Source organism: Eurosta solidaginis, chromosome 4 (assembly GCF_040869045.1).
Source record: "Eurosta solidaginis isolate ZX-2024a chromosome 4, ASM4086904v1, whole genome shotgun sequence".
NCBI lineage: Eukaryota > Metazoa > Arthropoda > Insecta > Diptera > Tephritidae > Eurosta > Eurosta solidaginis.
This window is the reverse complement of record NC_090322.1, coordinates 22,686,736-22,711,012: the sequence shown is the minus strand read 5'-3', so window position 1 is coordinate 22,711,012 and position 24,277 is coordinate 22,686,736. Positions and strand designations below refer to the sequence as shown.

Here is a 24,277-nt window from a genome sequence, read left to right as displayed (position 1 = left end):
AACATTATTTTCATCAAAAACCATAAGAATATTTTTTTTTATTTTGCTTTTCCAATAATTTTAACCTTATATGTGCAACGAATAAGCAATATCAAAAAAATTTCGTTTTCGAGTTTAAGTATTTCGCACGTTTTATTGAAAACAGATGTAACACGAAATAGAAGATAGTTGAATTCTTCGGCTATTTTCTAGGGCACGTTATGCTAGTTTGAAAGGTAGAAGGCCAAACTTCAATTATTAGATACAATATATTGCCGTGGTGTGATGGTAGCGCGCTCCGCCATCCACACCCAAGATCCTGGGTTCACGCCCCGGGAAAAGCAACATTCTGATGCCTGAATTGTGTCCAGTCAATGTGACGATCTGCCACTTCCGTTTTTTTCAAAAGGACGCAAAACTACAACCGCGGACTTAGTACATAGTGTCAATCACATCCCATGCAAATCTATCAAGATCTTTTTTTCAAAATGTTCCTGGCCTCAGAAGTAAGACCGAAAATGTGCGCCTATTTAGTTCTTTGTTGGAGTATGATGTATTTGTCATCATCGATACTTGGCTAAACAGTAATTTCTTAGATGCTGAATTTTTTGATCCTAAGCTTTATCATGTTTTCCGTAAGCATAGATATGCAACAAAGACTGGCTTAAATAGACGTGGTGTGCTGATATGGGATAAACGCAGCTATATGTACTTGCGGATCTTAATTTAAGTAATGTTAGCTGGATCTCTCTTGAAAAGAAATCTCAAGTTAATAGTTTCCATAATTCTTTACATCGCACTCTTAATTTAACTTTTGTAACTAACAATATTAGTTTTGTTATCTTGCATCACCTGCCCTTAAAGCTTGAAATTGAGTTCCTGGAGTATTTCTGTATTCCTACATCAAATATGAAAACAGCATTCAATTTTCGACGTTGTGATTTTAATCGTTTAAATTCTGCTTTAGGTGGCATTGATTGGGATGCAATGTTTGGCGAAAGTGCAGTTGGAAAATCTTTCAATGTATTTAAAAAAGAAATTCATAAGATTTGTGAAAAAATCGTGCCGGTATATCATGGCGGAACGATACAAGGTGGCAGCATGGTGACATACCACAAACATAAATAAAAATTTCATATACTTTGTTTTTTGTAAATTCGATGGACAAATGTCAAAATCGTACTGCGCCGGAAGTTGATGTATCAAATCAAATAAAAAAAGTTTATGACCAGCTCACATGCTGCCACCTTGTGTCGTTGCGCCATGCGGTATATAAAAAGAAAATTTATTATTCTCCCTGGCACAATAGTGAGCTCAAGCAACTAAAAAATTTGAGAAACAAGTTTCTTTAAAAAATATAAGATTACTAATCAGCTTCGATTTTATGATTTGTTTATTCTTTATAAGAAAAATTTTAACAATCTTAAGAAGTCTTTATATGCTAATTACGTTAGAAATTTTGAGGTAAACATCAAGAGCAATCCGAAGAACTTCTGGAATTACATAAACTCCATGAAGAGCGTATCTTACTTACTTACTTCAGTATGCTAAAATAATGTTATTGCCAACTCTGTGAATGAGGCTGCTAATCTCTGCAGATTTCTTCTCGGCAAACTTTATCACAGATAATGATTTAACTGTGGAAGACACAGAAAACATACACAATTAAGTCTCCCACCACTAATAATTTTGGGTCACTTTCTCTCACAGAGGCAGACATAGTTGAGGGGATTATAAATTTAAAAATTTATAAAACATAAAAATTCTAAAATTGTCCTTCGCTAGTACGACCGTTAATGATTATATTCAATAAATCATTGGCATCGGGTATTTTTATTAATGACTGGAAGCAAGCATCCGTCACTCCCATTTTTAAGTCTGGCAACAAAAATAACTCTTCTAATAACAGACCTGTTTCTAAACTGTCTACAACGTCGAAGCTTTTTGAATATGTTGTCAAAGACAAGCTTTATTTTAGTATTGTGCCGAATGTTAGTGACACTAAGTGATACTCACATCAGTAGTCTGATGCTAAGTAAATGAAGCCACAACAACAATAAAGCAGACAGTCACTTGTATCTGCATAAACGAATCAGTCATTATGTCTACACATATGTACGTACACGCAGCGGAGAAGCAACGCACAACCACATGCATATATCTGAGATACTCCTGAAAGTATGCAATAAGTGTGCAAGTATCACACATATACACGCGCATGAAGTATGAGAGAAGCTATAAAATCGTGCATCTGTAGTTATAATTGTATAGCAGTAACTAAGTAAAACCTGGAAACGCCTAGAAGTATGGAACAAGGAAATCGAAGAGTATAAAAAGCAGCAACAGTAGAGGCACGACAATCAGTTTGATTTAAGCAAGCTATCAGTTGCGAAATATAAGTGTTATTGTGAAGTACTTTAATAAAGGACATTTTGCATTATTGAATAGTGAAGTTATTTTATTCAACAGTTTAGTGATTCGAACTTAGTAGAATGTTGCAAATAAGAGGAATTTCAGTAAACTCGTTACAATTGGTGTCAGAAGAGGAATTTTTGAATAAATTCCGAAGGTTGGGAATACAACTTGGACATGGCAAAGTTGAGTGAATTAAAGATCCAGCAACTGAAAGAGGAGTTGGAGAACCGTGGATTGAATCGAACTTCAAACACGGCTACGAGAGGTAATGGAGTCGCAAGGAATTGATGTGGACGAATATGTCTTTTATCCTGATGGGGACGAGACAACAACATAAATTGAAGAGAAAAACGAAACATCGCAGACAGTTACCAGCACAGACTTGAATATGATTTTGGCTGCAATATCTGCACAAACATCGACAGTAACATCCAAGATGGAAGCACAGGAGGCACGCATTTCACAAATGTCACAAATATCAACAGAAATGTCATCTCAACTGGAATCCGAGAAGGCGTATATGGCATCCCAACTGGAATCCCAAGAGACACGCATAATATCCAAGATGGAAACTCAACTGGCAGAACAGAAGACATATATGGTATCTCAAATGAAATCACAGGATACACGTATATCCGAAATGTCGTCACAAATAACATCCAGGATTGAAACACAGAAGACACGTATATCCGAAATGTAGTCACAAATAGCATCCAGGATTGAAGCACAGGAGGTACGTATATCCGAAATGTCGGGACAAATTTCAGCACAGGTATCATCGCAGATCTTTGCACAATTAGAAGCCCGTATGGACGAAAAAATAATGCAATAACGCAGCTTTAAAAGGTCGTATACAGGAGCTGCAACTAAATCGCCCAGTTGTTTCAGCAAGCAATACGAAGGTAAAACTCCATCTTTTGACGGCCCGGTTCCTTTCCAGGTATTTAAGCTCCAGTTTGATAACACCGCAACAGTGAACAACTGGAATGCTGAAGATAAAGTTGCTGCACTATTCGTGGCATTGAAACGATCTGCTGCTGAAATCCTACAGACGATTCCCGGGGGAGAGCGGAACAACTGCGAAACTTCGATGAGTGCTCTAGAGAGGCGATACGGAAGCGAGCATAGAAAACAGATATACCAAATCGAGTTGCAAAACCGTCACCAAAGAATGAGACTTTGCAGGAGTTTGCCTCGGATGTTGATAGTTTGGCTCATCTCGCAAATGCGGACGCACCCGAGGAATACACCGAGAGCGTAAAAATCCACAGCTTCATAAATGGCATACGAGACGTCGAAACGAAGCGAGCTACATATGCGAATCCGAAACTCACATTTGCTGAAACGCTATCCCATGCACAAACTGCCTCACTTTTGAGTAAGCCCGCATACAAAGCTCATCGCGTGGAAGTGGAAAGGCCAGACTGGGTAGACACAATTTTGGAAGCATTAAAAGGAACGCAGCATAAAAACGATGGTGCCGTCAAATGCTTTAAGTGTGTAAAGCCAGGGCACATTGCACGTTATTGCAGTACCAACCCTAATAGTTCCAAACATGTGGGTCGCCGTAAACGCAGAGCTGAAGGAGATGAGCAAATCTCCAAATCTATTCCATCGTTAAACTAAAGCGAGTCAGCCGCAAGGGGCGACAGCTGGCTCCCTCAATTGAATGCCCCATACTCTCTATCTCGCAAATTGGAAGAAGGTTAAACAATCTTACTGTCGGAGGACATGTGGATGGAAAGGAACGTTTACTGACTGTAGATACGGGTGCATCTCATTCCATCATTCGATCAGATTTAGTCAACAAGAAGATAAGACCATTGCTTGGAGCAAGATTACGTACAGACACGGGAGAGGACACCCAGGTAATTTGCAGAAGTAGCATGTGAAGTAGCAATTGGGAACGTCATGGTACTACACATTTTTATAGTGGCAGAGATTGTTGATGAAATCATAATTGGAGTAGACTTCTTAATCGACCAAGGCATCAAGATCGACATGCAAACCAAGACGGTGCTATATAAGAACATGGATGTGCCACTTAATTTCGGCTACGAGAGAGACTACAGCAGTAAGCGAGTGCTGGTGGAAGAGAGCCAGCAAATACACAATTTTGGAAGCATTAAAAGGAACACAGCATAAAAACGATGGTGCCGTCAAATGCTTTAAGTGTGGAAAGCCAGGGCACATTGCACGTTATTGCAGTACCAACCCTAATAGTTCCAACAATGTGGGTCGCCGTAAACGCAGAGCTGAAGGAGATGAGGAAATCTCCAAATCTACTCAATCGTTAAACTACAGCGAGTCAGGCGCAAGGGGCGACAACTGGCTCCTTCAATTGAATGTCCCATAATCTCTATCTCGCAAATTGGAAGAAGGTCAAACAATCTTACTGTCGGAGGACATGTGGATGGAAAGGAAGGTTTACTGACTGTAGATACGGGTGCATATAATTCCATCATTCGATCAGATTTAGTCAACAAGAAGATAAGACCATTGTTTGGAGCAAGATTACGTACAGCCACGGGAGAGGACACCCAGGTAATTTGCAGAAGTAGCATGTGAAGTAGCAATTGGGAACGTCATGGTACTACACAATTTTATTGGGCAGAAATTGTTGATGAAATCATAATTGGAGTAGACTTCTTAATCGACCAAGGCATCAAGATCGACATACAAAACAAGACGATGCGATATAAGAACATGGATGTGCCACGTAATTTCGGCTACGAGAGAGACTACAGCAGTAATCGAGTGCTGGTGGAAGAGAGTCAGCAAATACCACCAAAATCAGAAGCAGTCATCTGGGCAAAGGTTGATAGAGATTGTGAGACAAACAGATTGTGGGTTGTCGAAGCAGCAAACAAATCAACACTGAACGTACTTGTAGGAAAAACCCTGGATATAACAAAACAAGATGGACGTATCCGGTAAGAGTACTCAATGAGTTCAAGTCACCACTAAAACTGACCAAAGGAGCTATTTTGGGAAGATGCAAAGAGGCTGAAGTAGTTATTAACTGTGAACAGCTCCAGGAACACGTTTCATCTAGTAATACTGATCTTTCAAATGACATCACGGCATGGACGGAGGGGCTAGAGGAAGCCTATCAGAGTAAGGCAAAACAACTGCTCCTAAAGTACGCGAACATATTTGACCAGGATGGTTCCAAACCAGGCCGCACCAATGTTGTGAAACATCAAATTGACACTGGAGACGCGAGGCCGATACGTCAAGCTCCTCGTAGTGTTCCACTGGCGAAGCGGGAAGTTGTGAGTCAAAACGTACAAGAAATGAGCGACAGCGGCGTAATCGAACCATCAGCTAGTCCATGGGGCTCACCGGTGATACTTGTAAAGAAGAAGGATGGGAAAATGAGGTTTTGCGTGGACTACCGAAAGTTGAACGACGTGACGAAAAAGGATAGCTACCTATTGCCAAGAATTGACGACACTTTGGACTCGCTCTCTGGTACCAAATGGTTTTCCACACGACTTGAAAAGTGGCCACTGGCAAGTGGAGGTGAAGGAGGAAGACAAAAAGAAAACAGCCTTCAGCGTCGGAGGAGGAGGTTTTCCAAAGAATAGCTGGTGCTGGTCTGAAATTTAGTCCCAAAAAGTGTTCTCTGTTCAAGAAGCAAGTTAATTACTTGGGTCATAAAGTAACGACGGAGGGCATATGCACCGCGAATGAAAAGATAGAAGCAGTGAAGGATTGGCCAAGACCACAGAATCTGCATGAATTGAGAAGTTTCCTTGGGCTGTGCACATATTACCGGCGATTTGTACCAAATTTTGCCAGCGTAGCCCATAGCCTCCACGAGCTAACAAGAAAAAATAAAGATTTTGAATGGAAGAAGGAGCAAGAAGTAGCTTTCCAAACATTGAAAGAGCGTTTGTGCACTGCCCCAATGTTGGCATATCCGATTCCAGGAGCAACGTTTATTCTAGATATAGATGCGAGCGGATATGCTATAGGAGGCGTTTTGTTACAACTGGTTGATGGACAGGAGAAGGTAGTTGATTATTACAGCCGTTCAATTGGGAAACCAGAGAGGAACTACTGCGTTACACGGAGAGAGCTGTTGGCATTGGTAGAGTGCATTAAACATTTTCACAAATACCTCTACGGCCAGCGATTCCGCGTCAGGACAGATAACGCAGCGTTGAAATGGCTTCTGCAGTTCCGTAATCCGGAAGGACAATTGGCACGGTGGATCCAGCGGCTACAAAGCTATGACTTTTCCATTGATCATCGGAAGGCAGTACCCATGGGAATGCCGATGCAATGTCACGAAGACCATGTAGTTTGGAATGCAAGCACTGTTCAAAAGCCGGGGCTAAAGAAGACATTACAGATGTCCGGCTAATGGATATAACGTGTACAGATGAATGGGACAAGGAACAACTAAGAAAGTGTCAGCTAGAAGATACAGATCTGTCACATGTTATGCAAGGGATCGAAACGAAAGACCAAACAGAGAGGAGATGTCAGCAGAGAGTCCCATTGCGAAGTCATATTGGATATAGTGGGACAATTTAGAATTAACATTCGGTTGCTTGCATCAAGTATGGGAGAGTGAGGATGGTCAATGCAACAAGAAACTGATAGTTGCTCCCAGATAGAGGATTCCTGACGTGCTCAGTGAGCTGCATAATGATCCAACTGGAGGTCATGTTGGAATCACTAAGACGCTCGAGAAAATTAAGCAGAGATTGTATTGGGTTGGTTGCCTTCAGTCGGTCACCGAGTGGATTGCCAACTGCGAGGTTTGCAAAAGAGCGAAAGGGCCCAAAACACGAAGTCATGGCCAGATGAAGCAGTATATTTCAGGTGCACCATTTGAAAGGATCGTCATGGATGTCGCAGGTCCATTTCCTACTAGCAACCGCGGAAACAAATACGTACTGGTGGTAATGGATTATTTCAGTAAATGGCTAGAGGTATACCCAATCCCAAGCCAAGAAGCGGAAACAGTAGCAGAAGTGGTTACAAACGATTGGGTTGCAAGGTATGGTGTACCTATGGAGTTAAATTCTGACCAAGGCAGGAATTTTGAATCAGCTGTGTTCCAAGAAATGTGTAAGAAGTTGGGCATTCGAAAACCACGGACAACTGCATTGCATCTTCAGTCCGATGGTATGGTGGAACGTTTCAAAAGAACATTGGAGGAGCATTTAAGGAAAGTAGTAGACAAGAACCATAAGGAGTGGGATACACACATATCATTATTCTTGATGGCTTACCGATCGGCAGTGCATGAGACAACGGGCCAAAGGTAATTTTTGGCAATGATCTTCGACTGCCAGCTGATTTGAGGTTTGGGATAGATGCCAATGCGGAGAGAAATGTCAAGAAATCTACTGGTGTCTTGGAAGAAGAGCTGAGAGTGATACATGATCTGGTAAGGCAACGAGCAAAGATTATGAGTGACAAGATGAAAGCCAGATACGATAAAGCAATTAATTCGGAAGGGTTTCAGGAAGGATATTTGGTGCTGTTATACAACCCACAACGAAAAAAAACGATTGTCCCCGAAATTGCAGTGTAATTGGGAAGGTCCATTCAAAGTTGTAAAACGGATCAACGATGTAGTGTACCGCATACAAACCATTGGCAAACCATGAACCAAAATGAAAGTGGTTCATTTGGAAAGGCTGGCAGCGTTTAGATCGAGAGGTTTGTCTGATGGGGACGATCAGACTTAGGTGGAGGGCAGTGTGACGAATATTAGTGACACTAAGTGATCACATCACTAAGTAAGTGAAGCCACAACAACAATAAAGCAGACAGTCACTTGTATCTACATAAACGAATCAAGTATCACTCACATATACACGCGCATGGGGTATGAGAGAAGCTATAAAATCGTGCATCTGTAGTTATAATTTTATAGCAGTAACTAAGTAAATTCTGGAAACGCCTAGAAGTATGGAACAAAGAGATCGAAGAGTATAAAAAGCAGCAGCAGTAGAGGCACGACAATCAGTTTGATTTAAGCAAGCTATCAGTTGCGAAGTATAAGTGTTATTGTGAAGTACTTTAATAAAGACCATTTTGCACTATATAATAGTGGAGTTATTTTATTCAACAGTGTAGTGATTCGAATTTAGTAGGTTGCAAGTAAAAGAAATTTCAGTAAATTCGTTACAGTATTAAACACATGATTTGCGCCAATCAACATGGTTTTGTGCCGACTAGATTCACGATACCGAACCTCGCTGTCTTTTCTGAGGATTGTTACACGGCATTTAGGCGGGGTTTTCAGGTTGATACAATATACTTAGACTTCTCCAAGGCATTCGATAAAATTTCTCATAAAATTTTAATTGCGAAATTAGCTTGCTTGGGTTCCACTATACGTTTCTACAGTGCATTAAATCTTACCTGTACAACAGAAGTAATGCTGTAAATATTGACGATGCTTATTCGAAACCATTTTGGGTGACCTCTGGAGTGCCCCAGGATAGTATTCTTGGCTCTTTACTATTTATCTTAACACTACGGACTCAATCAGTCTATGTGAGGTCCTCATGGACCGGCCAGTTCAACCTACTATTTATCTTGTTCATTAGTGACATTAGTTCTTGCTTCTCATCTACCAAATTTCTGCTTTATGCTGATGATCTCAAGATCTATTCTGAGATCAGTTGTTATAATGATGTCGTTGTTCTTCAATCTGAGATTAATAACCTTTATAGCTGATGCGTCAAAAACCGTTTCTTCCTTAATATAATTAAGTGTCACACTGTGACGTATGGTAAACTACTGAGGCCACTTCATATCTCCTATCATATTGCAGACACTTTTTTTCGCACGACTCTTGAAGTTAAAGACTTGGGTGTATACTTAGACTCAAAGTTTAATTTTAACACTCACGTCAGCTTCGCAATTTCTAATGCGTTTTCAATGCTTGCTTTTGTTAGACGCCATTTGGCAAACTTCTCGGACACCTACACAGTCAAAGTTTTATATTCGTCCTTTCTGCGGTCCCAACTTGAGTATGCGGCTTTCATTTGGCGGCATTACCACGCAGTGCACATCAATCGCCTGGAGCGGGTTCAAAAATTTTTATGCGCTTCGCGCTTACTTCATTACGATTCTCTGAACCGATCCCGTCTTATGAGTCTCGTTGCCAACTATTATCTTTACTATCCCTAAACAACCGCCGAACTCTTTTGGCCTCGTTATTCATATTCGATATTTTTACGGGTAAAATTGACTGCGCGTTGCTTCCTGAAATACTATGCTTAAATACTCCCTGTAGAAACCTCCGCCGCTTTGAAATCTTTTTCATAGGGCTGAGTAGAACTGTATAACTCAAAAGCGCCTATTAACAGAGCCCTATCAGAAATCAATTGTTTCTCAAATGTTTTGGATATTGATTTCTCGGACTCAAAATACGCTTTTCACTTTATACTAAAAAACTACTTAATCTGTAATAATATAAATTCTGTTTGCTAATATATTCCATACCTTAATTTAAGCTGGTCTCTGTAATTTATTCATAACTGTATGTACTAAACATTTTGTTACTAGACTAAATGAATAAATAAACCCAAAGTACAGCAAACGCAAACTGTTAACTCATGTATAGATAATATTATTATTGGTATTATTTTAAAGAATCAGCTTTATTTTTGCTTTGAAATTTACTTTAATATAAAAAAATCATTCAGCCAATTACAACTTTCATGCAAATTCATACGGAGTATTTGAGGAAAACAGATTTATTTTGTGTTCATAGTACAGGTTTACCTTACAATGTTTGTGTTGTTCATTTAACATTCAAAAATCGCAGCATTTTCAAACAAAATTTTTAAAATAAGGGCACAAAAACATCTATTTTCTCCATTATTATCGCACAGTGTATAATATAAGGCTGAACAGTCAGTAGAAGAATTTTCCTAAGCGGGGTCGCCCCTCGGCAGAGTTTGGCAAGCACTCCGAGTGTCTTTCTGCCATGAAAAGCTCTCAGTGAAAACTCATTTTCCTTGGCAGATGCAGTTCGGAGTCGGCATAAAACAAGTAGGTCCCCTCCCGCTAATTTGTAGGAAAAAATTAAAAAAAGGAGCACGACGCAAATTGGAAGAGAAGCTCGGCCTAAAATCTCTTCGGAGGTTATAGCGTCTTACATTTTTTTTTTATTTTTTTGAACAGTCAGTCAGTTATTAAAATGTATCATAGGTATGGGTTGAACTGCCCGGTCAATAAAGACCTCACGTAGACTGAATGTGTCCATAGTGTTACCAGAATTGTTTGACGACCAAACGGAAGAACCCCAATCGCTGGAAATCGAAAAATTGATGCCGAATGTTTTCTAAGAGGGACATTTTTGAATTGTCTCGCATTTATCGCAACTGTTATTTTTGGAAACAGAATGGATGAAATAATTATATACATTCGGAAAAATAAACACAAATATCCCCCGAAAATGTTTAGAAGACATTTTATGCACACCTCGCCCAAGAAAAAACCAGCGACTACCTCTTAAAAACATCGAGCAAATGGCTGCGAGTAACGAGTGACTTCTCTTATCATAAATTATCCTCTTTGGTAGCGGTACCACCCTGGCCATTTTCCGGGATGTTGTCTCAACTTTTTTGTAGGGACGTTTATTTACGTTATTTTTTTTTTAAATCCACCAAAGTAGTGGCTATATATATCATATCGGAAAAAAATATCGATAATATTAGACACTGATGCCCGATGTGATATCGCACATCCCTACCTTGTGTACGTCCGCTTGGAGTAATATTTACTCTTCGATTCACCTGCTTTTTTGGAAAAGTTTTGATTTCATTCGTTTTTCTAAAAATTCATGTGAAGTGACTGCTAATATGGATATAAAAAATGAGCAAAGTTTCGATAGGTTGTGCCGTACTTGTATGCATGAACTACTTGAAATATCATCAGTAGACTCCAAATCAAAGCAAGAAGAGTGGAAATCTATCTTTGATACGATTGAGGAATTTGGAGCGTTACGAATAGTTGATATTCTTTCTAAGACAATACCTCAAATATTAGAAGTGCAGCAAAGTGACGAGCTCCCAAAGAAAATTTGCTGTAAATGCTTGCAAGAATTACATAGCTTTTATCGGTTCCAACAGATGTGCGAACAATCTGATCGACAAATGCGTGAATGGATCGCTGAAAGAACCATAACAGAGCCATTGGTGAAATATAAAATTGGCACAAATAAAATTTCCCTGCGAAAAAACAATGGACAGATAATGGTGTTTGAATCTATAAAAACCCTAGTGGAAGCTGTACAATCTATTTCTGATGATCCTTTGCAAAATTTGGATAACCATTGTAAAACGTCAGAGAGTGATTTTAAAGAAATTGTTATAAAATCGACATATGATTGCGAAGAGATTATAGATAAAGTGGAAACAAAGGAGGCAAGAGTAAATTCAGAGTAAGTTCCAATTGCTTAAGTAAATATTTTCCATATACCTATGATTCAAAATTTTATAGCTCGAAGCCTACCTGTCATATATGCAAAAAAAATTTTAAACAGCGTCGTTATTTGCAAAATCATTTAAAGCTGCACGATAAATTATTGGAACACCGTAAAATCTCAAACAATGATGTTAAAAGAAAAAGGAAAAGAGTAAACTTGGCGTAAGAACTAATTGTTTTAGTAAAATATTTCCAACTACATACTTATGATTTTAAATTGTATAGCTTGTCCAACCTTACCTGCCGTATATGCAATAAAACTTTCAAACAACGTCGTTATTTGCAAAGCCATTTGAAGCGGCACGATAGATTATTACAACAACGTGATATTTCAGAAAACGATGTTAAAGGAGTTGCTGAAAATGTGTCATTTGATTGGGATGAAAACATAAATAAAGTGGAAACAAAGGAGATAACAAAAAACTTGGCGTAAGTACCAATTACTTAAGGCCATATCCAGCGTCACTTACGTTTCACAAAATTGCAATTGTTTCTGATAATTTTCAGCAAATTTCGAAATCGTGTGGCACAGTTAATGCAGTCTCGTGAGAGACTTGTTTGCAAACAATTACCGAATATTCGGGAAATTGGCAATTTAAGCCGATAAATGCTTCCGCACGAATTTGGTTTTATTATTTCTCCAGCTTTGCCTCTAAACTCACAAATTGCTTTATTTAATTCAAATGAAGCCATGCTTTTCAGGAAGAGCCATTTATTGAAAGTCTGCTGTCGTTTCCATGTTGATGATGCCCAATGTCACGTTTCACATACTAAAATTCTTCCAGAAAACTAGTTTCATTAGGACGCAAGATGCTTGAAGGGGAATTCAGATAAAATAAATAAAAAATGTAAGGCGCGATAACCTCCGAAGAGATCTAAGGCCGAGCTTCTCTTCCAATTTGCGTCGTGCTCCTCTTGATTTTTCCCTACAAATTGGCCGGACGGGACCTACATGTTTTATGCCGACTCCGAACGGCATCTGCAAGGCAGATGAGTTTTCACTGAGAGCTTTTCATGGCAGAAATACAATCGGAGCGCTTGCCAGACACTGCCGAGGGGCGACCCCGCTTAGAAAAATTTTCTTCTAATTGAAAAATCTTATTTCTAAAATTTTGATGTTGCTTTGCCCGGGAGTTGAACCCAGGGCATACGGTGTGATAGGCGGAGCACGCTACCATCACACCACGGTGGCCGCCATTCAGATAAAATAACTGATAATTATCCTGTAAGATTCCTTTTTTGTTGGCTGAATTTGTCATATTCACCGCTAAGTGCTCATACGTATACAGGTTGATATATATAGATTTAATGATATACATAGATACGTACTCCTAAGACAAAAGTGACTGGCTCTAATATAAGAGGTAGTGGTTTTGGTTGTAGTTGTTGCTTTTGTTTTAGCGATCAAGACACTCCCAGAAAGTTTTGGGGAGTGTTATCAATGCTGATGATCCTTTGCCGGATGTAGATCCGGTATGTTCCAGTAACAAACACCATTTAGGTTCTAGCCCGACCATCTCAGAACATATTCAATTTGAAATTGAACCTTCTAGACCATAACACCCCTAACCCGCACTTTACAACAACTAAGGCATGACGTGGCTGAATCATATATGTAATACTTCTATATCACTACTACTGAACTGTGCAGCCTGTCAAACATTACAGTACAGATATACAACGAGAGAAGGAGACAAAATCTCAAGGCTGTCGTTAAATTTTTGTAAAAAAGGGCCTTAAATATACGTATATTTCAATAAGCCGTCTTGCTTCTATCAATATTGTACATTAGGCTATTTCGTTCTCCAAATGAAAAAGTAAGTTTTGTTTTCCATTAGTATTATAAAATTTTCATATCATATTGTAATTTAAAGACGCACGCGCAGGGACTCGAGGAATATATCGCTTCATTGCGAGATGCTAATGGTACCTTTCTGGTTGAATCTGACCGGAAAACAGGATTTGTTGGTATGATCGTTGCTTTAAGAAATATTTTTCCACTATTTGAGAAGCTTAAAAATGTTGGCATGACATACCTTTTAACTTATAAGCTTTCACAAGACTTCCTGGAAACCTCTTTTGGTGCAGTTAGGGTAAGAGGGGGTTTCAACAACAATCCCAACGCAGTTCAGTTTAAAAGTGCATATAGACGACTCTTAGTAAGGCACGAGTTAAGTGCCACTGAAAGTGGGAATTGTACCTTCGACGGCGAATCCATTCTAAGGGCATCATCAGCGTCTACTAGTATCCTTAAAAAAATAACGAGGTAATAAATTTCGAGTTAGCAAATGTTTATGTTAATACGATGTGTATGTGGACAATGTTGTTCGTTATATTGCTGGCTATGTTGCTTGGAAGGCCCAAAAGAAAATGAAATGGTCCACATGTCAAGGGCAATTGATTGGTGAAGAAATGCCTTTACTTTCAGCGCACAAAAATAAAGGTCCGTTGTGGGCTGTGGACGTAGGTAATATTTGTATAGTGTCAGAGAAAGCTTTAAGACAAGTTCTCAAGGCATGCCCAATTGGAAATTCAAAATTAAGTTTAATAAATAAAAATTTACAAGTGATGCATTCACCAATAGTATCATGGACGATCACATAGCCATCGAAAATTTATTTAGCAATGACATCCTTAATAATCACCGGACATAGCTGTGTAAGGAAGTAATAAGTGTTTATTTGGATATTCGTTTGTTTTTTGAAACGAAAAAAGCACGGACGAACAAGAGTATGTTAGAAAAAAATTTACAAAATTGATATTATTAAATACATCAAGCCTTGTATTGTATTTGTTGGCCATTTCGTTGTTTAATCGAACAAACTGAAGATGGGTAAAGGGGATAGTGACCCGTGTAACCCCTTTAATACTTTTTTTACACACGCTACTACAATTCACTAACACTAACAAAGCCCGCGCATGCGCAGAACATACATTTGCACAGTTTTAGCAAATAATGATTGACAGAAAATTTGCACATTAGGAAGATAGGAAGGTATTGATATAGAAGTATTATATATATGGGCTGAATGCGTTTGTAACACTTCAAGCATCGTAGGAGTGCGGGTTCAAATCCCAGTCCCGGGAGAAAAGGCTTTGAAGAGATTTGATTTACAAGGTATAATCGAAACAGCTTTCGCCTTGTGCATCCTGATGTCACGTTGTTTAAATTTTTCCCAAATTATTAAATGAATTAAATAAAAAAAAAAAATAAATGTAAGGCGCGATAACCTCCGAAGAGATCAAAGGCCGAGCTTCTCTTCCAATTTGCGTCGTGCTCCTCTTGATTTTCCCTACAAATTGGCCGGACGGGACCTATATACATGTTTTATGCCGACTCCGAACTGCAAGACAGATGAGTTTTCACTGAGAGCTTTTCATGGCAGAAATACACCCGGAGTGCTTGCCAAACACTGCCGAGGGGCGACCCCGCTTAGAAAAATTTTCTTCTAATTGAAAAACCTTATTTCTAAAATTTTGATGTTGCTTTGCCCGGGGTGCGAAACCAGGGCATACGGTGTGGTAGGCGGAGCACGCTACCATCACACCACGGTGGCCGACAGAAATGAATTATAAATTAAAAATTGCCTCAAATAAATGTTTTCGTACATTAAAAAAATCAATAAGGACAACCCCCGCATAATTCATACAAATAGACAACATTGGTTAATTCTTTGTAGCTCTATAAATAGAACAAAGAAAAAAAAAATCCCAGTTTCTTTGAAACCGCCTTACCAACAAGCATAACTTTAACACATGATCACATACAAAGTATGTACTGTGGAAAAAATATATATAGAATAAAATGTGCAAGAAACGCAATCGGGTTAAACTTTACAACTTAGTTGTTGTTTGGTTTTGGTTGTAGTTGTTGCTTCTGCTTTTGTTGTAGCGATGAAGACACTCCCAGAAAGTTTTGAGGAGTGTTATCAATGCTGATGATCCTTTGCCGGATATAGATCCGGTATGTTCCGGTAACAAACGCCATTTAGGTACTAGGCCGACCATCTCAGAACATATTCAATATTGAACCTTCTAGACCATAATACCCCTTACCCACTTTACAAATCTGTCCCGGGAGAAAAGGCTTTGAAGAGATTTGATTTACAAGGTATAATCGAAACAGCTGTCGCCTTGTCCGTCCTGATGTCACGTTGTTTAAATTGTTCCCAAATTATTTAACCCTCTGCAGCTGACGTGATCAAATTTTAACAATTTAACTGATGTGAGGTCCATCAAACCTCAATTTTAAAATGCTTATATTTATTAAAAATTCTTTTTGCAGTTTTCATGGTTATATTTTCTTGAACAAAAAATATTTGTTAATCCAACCTAATATTACATTTTTAAAGAAAATAATTATTTTAACAAATACGGTTTATTTCATTCAGTTTCATAAAAACAACAAAACAATACAATGCACTCAACAAAAATAAAAATAAAGCCAAAGTTCTCAAAAAATTGAGAAACTATGCCCCGTATATTTAAAAATACTTATTAAATAAATTCAGTCTCCATTTTTAGCTACATCCTGTTGTTAGATTTCCTTTTATGCAGTCTGGAAATTTTACATTTTTTGTAGGCAGTTTTCGCAGAGGGGACTAGAACACTGCCAACAAATAGGGTTTATGCAATAACAGCAGCTGTATTTCGTTTTCCTTTGTATTTAAGGTGGGCATATATGTCATAATTTCCTACCACTGATGGAGCCCAGCGAAATTTTTGGAGGTGGAGGGGGGCAAATCTCTTCTTGCCAAGGCTCGACTTATAGTCAAGAGCAATTCCTTTTGTAGTCTGCCGTTATATACTCGTGGTTTTAAGTGATCTGGCACCATTTCTTGAGCCATATTTAATAAAAAATCACTCATTCTCATTTTGGGATCCCTGTTTTCACAAGCTTGGTATGCAACATAACAGTTAATCCCTATCATATCGAGCATAATATAAAATATATATACAATGATCACCTATCGATTCTTCCGTAAATTCATTAGATTCTCCTTGAGTTTCTGCTTCCAAAGAAATTTCGTTATTGTTGTTGTTGTTGTAGCAATGCTTGCCCCACCTAATAGCCGCGACCGATCACAAATTGTCATCAATATCCTCTAACGGGAGTCCAAGGAAACTTGCCGTTTCAACAGGGGTGGACCATAAGGAAAGGGGTGTTAGAGGCGTTGGTTCCACATTACAATTGAAGAGATGGTTGGTGTCATGTGGGGACACATTGAAAGCGGGGCATACATTTTGTATGTCGGGGTTGATTCTGGATAGGTAAGAGTTTAACCTGTTACAGTATCCAGAACGAAGTTGAGCAAGAGTGACACGCGTTTCCCTGGGGAGTATGCGTTCCTCTTCCGCAAGATTTGGATAATTTTCGTTAAGTACTGGATTCACCGGGCAATTCCCGGCATAAAGGTCCGACGCCTGTTTATGGAGTTCACCAAGGACCTGCTTGTGTTTTTTCACTTCATACGGCTGGGTTCTCAGGTGCCGTATTTCCTCAAAATGCTTACGGAGATGACTCCTTAAGCCCCTAGGCGGTGCTGGTTCATCAATCAGATGTCTGTTGGGATGCCCAGGTTTCTGGGTATTTAACAGGAACTGTTTGTTCAGCATCTCATTTCTCTCCCTGATGGGGAGTATTCTCGCCTCATTATGCAGATGGTGTTCTGGGGACATAAGAAGACAGCCCGTGGCGATTCTGAGAGCAGTATTTTGGCAGGCCTGTAGTTTCTTCCAGTGGGTGATTTTTAGGCTTGGCGACCATATGGGTGACGCGTAGCACGTAATCGGCTGGCTAATTGCTTTTTATGTAGTCATGAGCGTTTCTTTATCTTTTCCCCAAGTACTTCCAGCGAGGGATTTGAGGATTTTGTTACGGCTCTGAATTCTCGGCTTGCGGCTGCGTGCTCACCAAAATGTAGATCCTGATCAAACGTCACACCCAAGATTTTGGGGTGTCGGACAGTCGGTAGCGTAGTGCCATCGACGTGGATGTTCAAAATGGTCGACATTTGGGGCGTCCATGTTGTAAATAAGGTCGCGGAAGATTTAGTCGGTGATAATGCCAGGTTTCGCGAGGTGAAAAAACTGGAGAGATCAGGGATCGATCTTTGGGCCTGGGCCTGTGGCCATTATTGTGCTGTCATCGGCGTAGGAAACGATTGTGACTCCTTCCGGTGGTGAAGGTAGCTTAGATATGTAGAAATTAAACAAAAGTGGGGATAGGACACCACCCTGTGGCACCCCCTGTTTAATTCTCCTTGGTTTTGATGTTTCGTTTCTAAATTGCACCGATGCCTGCCGACCACCCAGATAATTTGCGGTCCACCTTTTAAGACATGGGGGAAGGGTAGACCCTTCCAGGTCCTGCAGTAACGAGCCATGGTTGACCGTATCAAAAGCTTTTGATAGGTCTAGCGCTACGAGTACTGTTCTATGGTGGGGGTATTGATTTAAACCGCAATTTATCTGGGTGCTAATGGCATTCAGCGCGGTGGTAGTGCTATGGAGTTTTCTGAAGCCATGCTGAGCAAAATGGCTTCAAGCGTCTTTGTCACTGGCGATAGGAGAGATATCGGACGATACGACTCACCTATGTTAGCTGGTTTCCCAAACTTTAGTAGCGGGACCACCTTGGCCATTTTCCATTTCTCAGGTATGACAAAGGTGGAAAGAGCCAGATTGAAGATATGCGCTAAATATTTGAACCCCATTTTCCCTAGGTTTTTAAGCATCGGCATGGCTATGCCGTCTGGGCCCACTGCTTTGGATGGTTTAGCACGACCAATGGCGTCCTCAACCTCTTTAGCGGTGATGGTGATTGGTGACGCGCTGAATTTGTGTTTATGTGCGCGTCTATTGGCTCTCCGTCTATCTTTGTCGACCGTAGGATGCATTATATATTGTCGGCAGAAAGCGCTCGCGCATTTTTTCGCGTCCGACAGCACTTTGTCGCCAAAGGCGATGGAAACTTTGTCTTTGTGCTTAGTCGGATTCGATAGGGATTTTACGGTGGACCAAAGTTTACCCACACCGGTAGAGAGGTTACAACCTCTTAGGTGCTCCTCCCATTTCGCCCGCTTGTGTTCATCTACAAGCAATCTGATGCGTTGGTTTATATCCCTTATTTGGGGGTCGCCTGGGTGAAGCTGTCTTATAAGGTCACGTTCTCTCGCTAAGTTTGCGGCCTCCGCCGGGAAGGGGGGCCGGATTTCGGGAATTCTCCCGGCGGGAATGAAATGTGCCGAGGCGGATTTAATGACCTTGCGGAAGGCACGCTCCCCTTGGCGGGGATAGGGAGGGCAGCTAGGCGGCTGTCTGTAAAGGATTTATATTCTTCCCACTTTCCTTTTTTGAAGTTTATGAAAGTGCGTTTTTCAGTGACGATGAAGTCGGCGTTACGCTCAAGCGAAATAAGTATGGGCAGGTGGTCGGATGCCAATGTTACCATCGGCTGCCAGTTGACGCAGTTTACGAGTTCTGCGCTCACGATTGAGATATCTGGCGAGCTGTGACAGCTTGCTATCATACGTGTGGGGGCGTCTCCGTTTATTGTGCAGAACGTCGTTTCTTCTATTTGATCTGCCAACATCTCACCCCTACTGTCCGCCCGCAAGTTTGAATGCCATAGATCATGATGGGCATTGAAATCGCCTAAGATAATGCGATTGTTGCCAGTGAGTAAGGCCCTGATATTAGGGCGGTGTCCACTGGGGCAACAGGTGGCAGGAGGGATGTAGATGTTGATGATTTCTAGGTTTGCATCGCCTGACCGGACAGATAGGCCTTGACGTTCTAAGACATTGTCCCTGCGGTCGATGCCAGGATCAAATATACAATATTGTACAGAGTGGTGTATGATAAACGCGAGACCGCCTCGCGGTCTTTCCTGTGGACGTTATACCAAGAGCAGGTCTGCAATGCAGATATTGCTGTGAGTTTAGTCTCTTGAATCGCAGCAATGCGGATGTTGTGCCGCTTCATGAAATCGACTATCTCCGTAATCTTCCCAGTTAGTCCATTACAGTTTAACTGCAGAATTCTGAAGTGCATAAGGGGAGACGTCGCCACTCTGGGGGTAAGTGACGGGTGACTACGCCTGGGTTGGGGAAGGCCAGGACGCAATTGCTGTTGTGGCCCTAGGACTGGGCGTCCTTGGGCAAGCATTGGGGTACCCGGATGATTTGGGTTTGCGACCTGGTAACATGGCGCGATGAAACCCGTCGGGGGGTTGCCGTCGCGGAGACCAGAACATCTAGGGAAGTGGCACCACCCAAGGCAGGAGCTGCATTGGGCGGATGTCGCAAACATATATATTCTGTGCTGGCAAACGGTGCAAACGGAGGTAGGGACTAAGAGTCTGTTTCCCTGACCTACACGATTGCTGGCGGAAAAGAGGGGGGGGGGGGGGGAAGACGGGGGCAGGGGCTGTTGCTCAGCATTGCTTCCGACTCTACAACGAAGATTGTAGTTATGAGTGGTAGCAGCTGTTTGAGTTGTTGGCGCCGTGGGCCGCGAGCAGCAGCGGGTACTTGTTTTGGTTTGCTGAGCAGCGGGGCTGCTGGAATGTAGTGGGGGGGGGGGGGGGGGGGCGCTTAGACGTAGACTACGGGCAAGGAGCCACAAAAGATTTATAAAAGTTACGTGGACGTCGGGTTTTGGGATCAAGCCCAGAACAACCTGTCCGATGCAACCATCCCTTGCACGAGACACACTGAACAGAGTATGACCGTCCTAAAAAGATTCTTTTCCGGCAGATGCAGCAAAACCATTTCTCAGGACCGGGGTCAGGAGACGGACCCGGATTGGATTCGATACCTTCCCGGAGTAAGAGAATATGGAGCAGTCCTGCTGCAAGGAGCTGCTGGGAGGATGACAATTTGTGGGAGGGACGAAACAAATTAGATGGGGTCACACTGAAATGACAGTCCTTGGTCGGGAAAAATGCCGAGTCGCTCCGGTACAAAGAAATTTCGTCGTCATCAAATGTTACTTGTTCTGATTCGAAATTTGGATCTTGTATATCATCGTCCTCGCTAAAGTGCTCTTCTTCATCTATTTGCTCGAGCCAAGCCAGTTATTTGCTCCTCGCTGCTTTTAAACGTTCCGGCTGAAGTTCTTTTAAAGGACTTATTGCGTCTGAGCTTATGACTGAAAATTTTAAAACGATGATATAGCCGCATTATTTACAAATTTACTGTCGGGAGGTCCGAGAGCCACTATGATAATTTTACGATGTAGCTGATATGAGGTCTGTAGGACACTATGAAATATCACAATTATACTGACCTGGTGGTCTGCCAAATCCTTACACAAATACTGACGTGGAGGTATCACATACACTTTTTCGCTTAGCTACACACGTGTGTTGCCCTCGTTACTTTTCGCACTGAGCGAAGTAGAAATATTAATACGAAAGGTAAAGAGAGTATAGAGAGCATAGGTTAAATTTTTACCAAGATATGCTCTGAGTGTTGATTTGCGGTGTCTATCAGGCTACGACGTCAGTTGCAGAGGGTTAATCTATTCTTAATATGTAATTTCTACCTTCGATGGTTAATAAAACAGCAGAAACGTCCGGATTAATTATCTTAATACTTTATTCTTCAGTCGTCAATCCAGTAATGAACCAGAAGTCCACCATCTTCCCTTTTTGTTGTTGTTGTTGTTGTAGCAATGCTTCCCTTTTCTTCATTTACAGTGATGTATTTTTGCTTATTCTATTAATTAGTTGACATGGTTTTATTTATGATCTTACAACTCGGCCAGCCTGAAACTGTATGGACCTCAATACATTATCTTAATTTCTATTTTTACTGTCATACATTTCTTAATATGATACAATTCGCTATTTGTGTTCAGAGTTACAGCTCGCACTGTATTGACCTTGATACATTATAACTTAATTTTTATCTTCACTATCGTACATTTCTTAATCTAATACCTAATCTAATACAATTCGCTATTTGTGTTCAGAGTTACCGCTCGGCCAATCTGACACTGTAATCGACCTCGATACAGTATAACTTAATTTCTAACAAATATTAGTCTGGTTCTACTGTGAAATATTTTCTTTTAAAACGGCTCACTAATACCTTCAACTCATCAAGTGTTTTGGCCGGTAACAGTAGATGTGCATTTGGCACTACATTGCCTATACCGTCTATTATGAAATCGATGATTTCTGTTTCGTATATGTTTGCCCGTTTTCCTATTGCCTGGGTCAATAGAACGTAACAATGTAATGACTCGCTCTTTTTGTCCCACTTGCGTCTTGCCAACATCTTATAAACTTCGTTCTTCTGTGTCGGCACGTCAAATTCCGCCGTAAGGGCATTTTTTAACTCGGCATAGCTTAATGCTTTCTTTGGTGGTGGTAAGGTAAACTTTGGCTGTTCCCACCAGGCAGCGACGAAAAGCCAGCAATTTAAATCGTTCGTCTATTCTTGACGACTCCATTATTTCTTCGAAATCTTGAAGAAAATGTCCCATCGTCACAGATATATCATCACCACTGAACTTGAGCATACACGGAGCGCAAACGTTCATAAATTCATTGAATTTGTACATTGATTTCAATGAAAACATTCATTAAAAACGTGCCAACGAACAAAATCATAATAATTTAATGATCGATATTCATAAATTGTAAAATTTATGAACGTTATTTATGATTATGAAAGAAATTAACGAACGCTGTTCATAAAAATATTATGAACGGGTTCATAAAATTTAATGACATTTTTCATAGATTTTGTGAATTTATCCGTAGATTTTAATGAACATATTCATATTGTATATGCATTAATTCGTAGATTTTAATGTATTTTTTCATAGACTTTAATGAAAATATTTATAAGCTTTATGAATCTTTTCAATAATTTTCACCCCCCAAAAAACCAGCAAAATCTTTTATTTGTTTACAAATTCATTTTATTAACCCTCAGCTACATTCGTGGGGTAGCTTTTACCCCAATACAATTTTTTACATATTTTTCAAGGTACTTAATTAAAAAAATAAGGCAAATCTTACAAATACTATATAAAAAAAACTGATTTCATTTATCACATTGCTTACATATTTCTATTTCCTTAGAATGAGTTTTAAAAATATATATATATTTGTACATACAGGCAAGCGATGAATACTGAGGGTTCAATAATTAATAAAAACTAAATACATAAAATAAGTCTCCTCTAATCCATAGAAATTTGTTTATAAGTGCCAAGAAAGAAATTTCAATAAGGGTGCTCAATTTTTACTATGGATTAAAGTAGACCTAAAATAAAGTAGTTTCACTCTTCAAGCTCTTGAATCAAAATATTGATTTTGGGGGTTATTTTGCTTATTATTGTGCTTTGTTACGGTCTGCTGCTACGGTCTACGGCTACGACCCACTTGGGAGCGTGTTCACGGGAACACACCTAGCGATGTGGAAAGGGTTGCGATGAAAAATATCGAAAAAGAAGGGAACAGACAGACCGGCCATCACTAGAAGACGGAAAAAAAGAAAAAAAAAGGAAGAAAAAACCACCACGAGTTTCCGAGGAAGAAAAAGCTTCTTTTCCTTTTTGCTGGCGGTCTGAAGCGGTAGAGCACACAACCCTCGTGACCAAAAAGTGGTCAAGTGAAAAATTACAGGATACTTAAGTGCATCCACATATAGTTGGTGGAACTGACGAGCGCGTTCTCAAATACAGATAGTTCACCATCAAAATTTGGGCGGTTTATAGCAATCGTAAAACACTCCTCTACATATGTTCATCGTATTTTCGGAATTCCTCAAAGCCGTGCTTATATACATAGCCAAATTTTGAAAGGCTAAGGAGCTACATACGGGAAGTTTACATTTTAACGTTTTAACCCGAAAATTGTCTCCGAAATGAGTGAATTCAATTAAAAACGAAGTAAGCTAGCCGGTGGCCACGTTGAGACCGTTTTAACCTACTCTCAGGACGTGCTAAATTCCCGAACATCGTGAATACTAATAAATAGTAATTGGAAGGCATCGGCGTTGCCTTCTCCGCGTATGCGAGGAGCGCGGGAATGTTGGAATATTCCCAACGATTGCCACGTAATATACACGGTTCCTCAACTTAGCAATAGTGGTGTTGGCTTAGCGGTGTCATTTCCATCCACACCAACTGCAATAGCACCAACCATATCCAGTGACCCCGGCACCGTCATATGCCAAGACGCCAGACGTACCACTCCTAGAGTGACATATCAACAAACACAGCGCCATTCACCACAGCAACATATTAATGATACACAACAATTGCAACAATTACAATTGCAACAACAAACGCAAAACCATCATCTAAACGAGCTGAGCAAATATTGGGTGGTGTCCAATGGCCAAGCATTGCCCTATAACATTCTACCTAATGGCACGCCAGCCAGCAACATCTG

The 24,277-nt window shown here is 40.3% G+C and overlaps 1 protein-coding gene across 1 annotated transcript in view; it reads left to right on the top strand.

Annotated features, from left to right (window-relative positions):
- The window catches only part of LOC137248431 (zinc finger protein 107-like), a 106,516-nt gene that overhangs the window by 59,560 nt on the left and 22,679 nt on the right, over positions 1-24,277 (top strand). The window contains exons 6-9 of the mRNA XM_067779369.1: positions 844-1,002; positions 11,094-11,818; positions 11,878-12,024; positions 12,088-12,291. Of these exons, the coding sequence (XP_067635470.1) occupies positions 844-1,002; positions 11,094-11,818; positions 11,878-12,024; positions 12,088-12,291 (1,235 nt within the window). The remainder of the gene's footprint in view (positions 1-843; positions 1,003-11,093; positions 11,819-11,877; positions 12,025-12,087; positions 12,292-24,277) is intronic.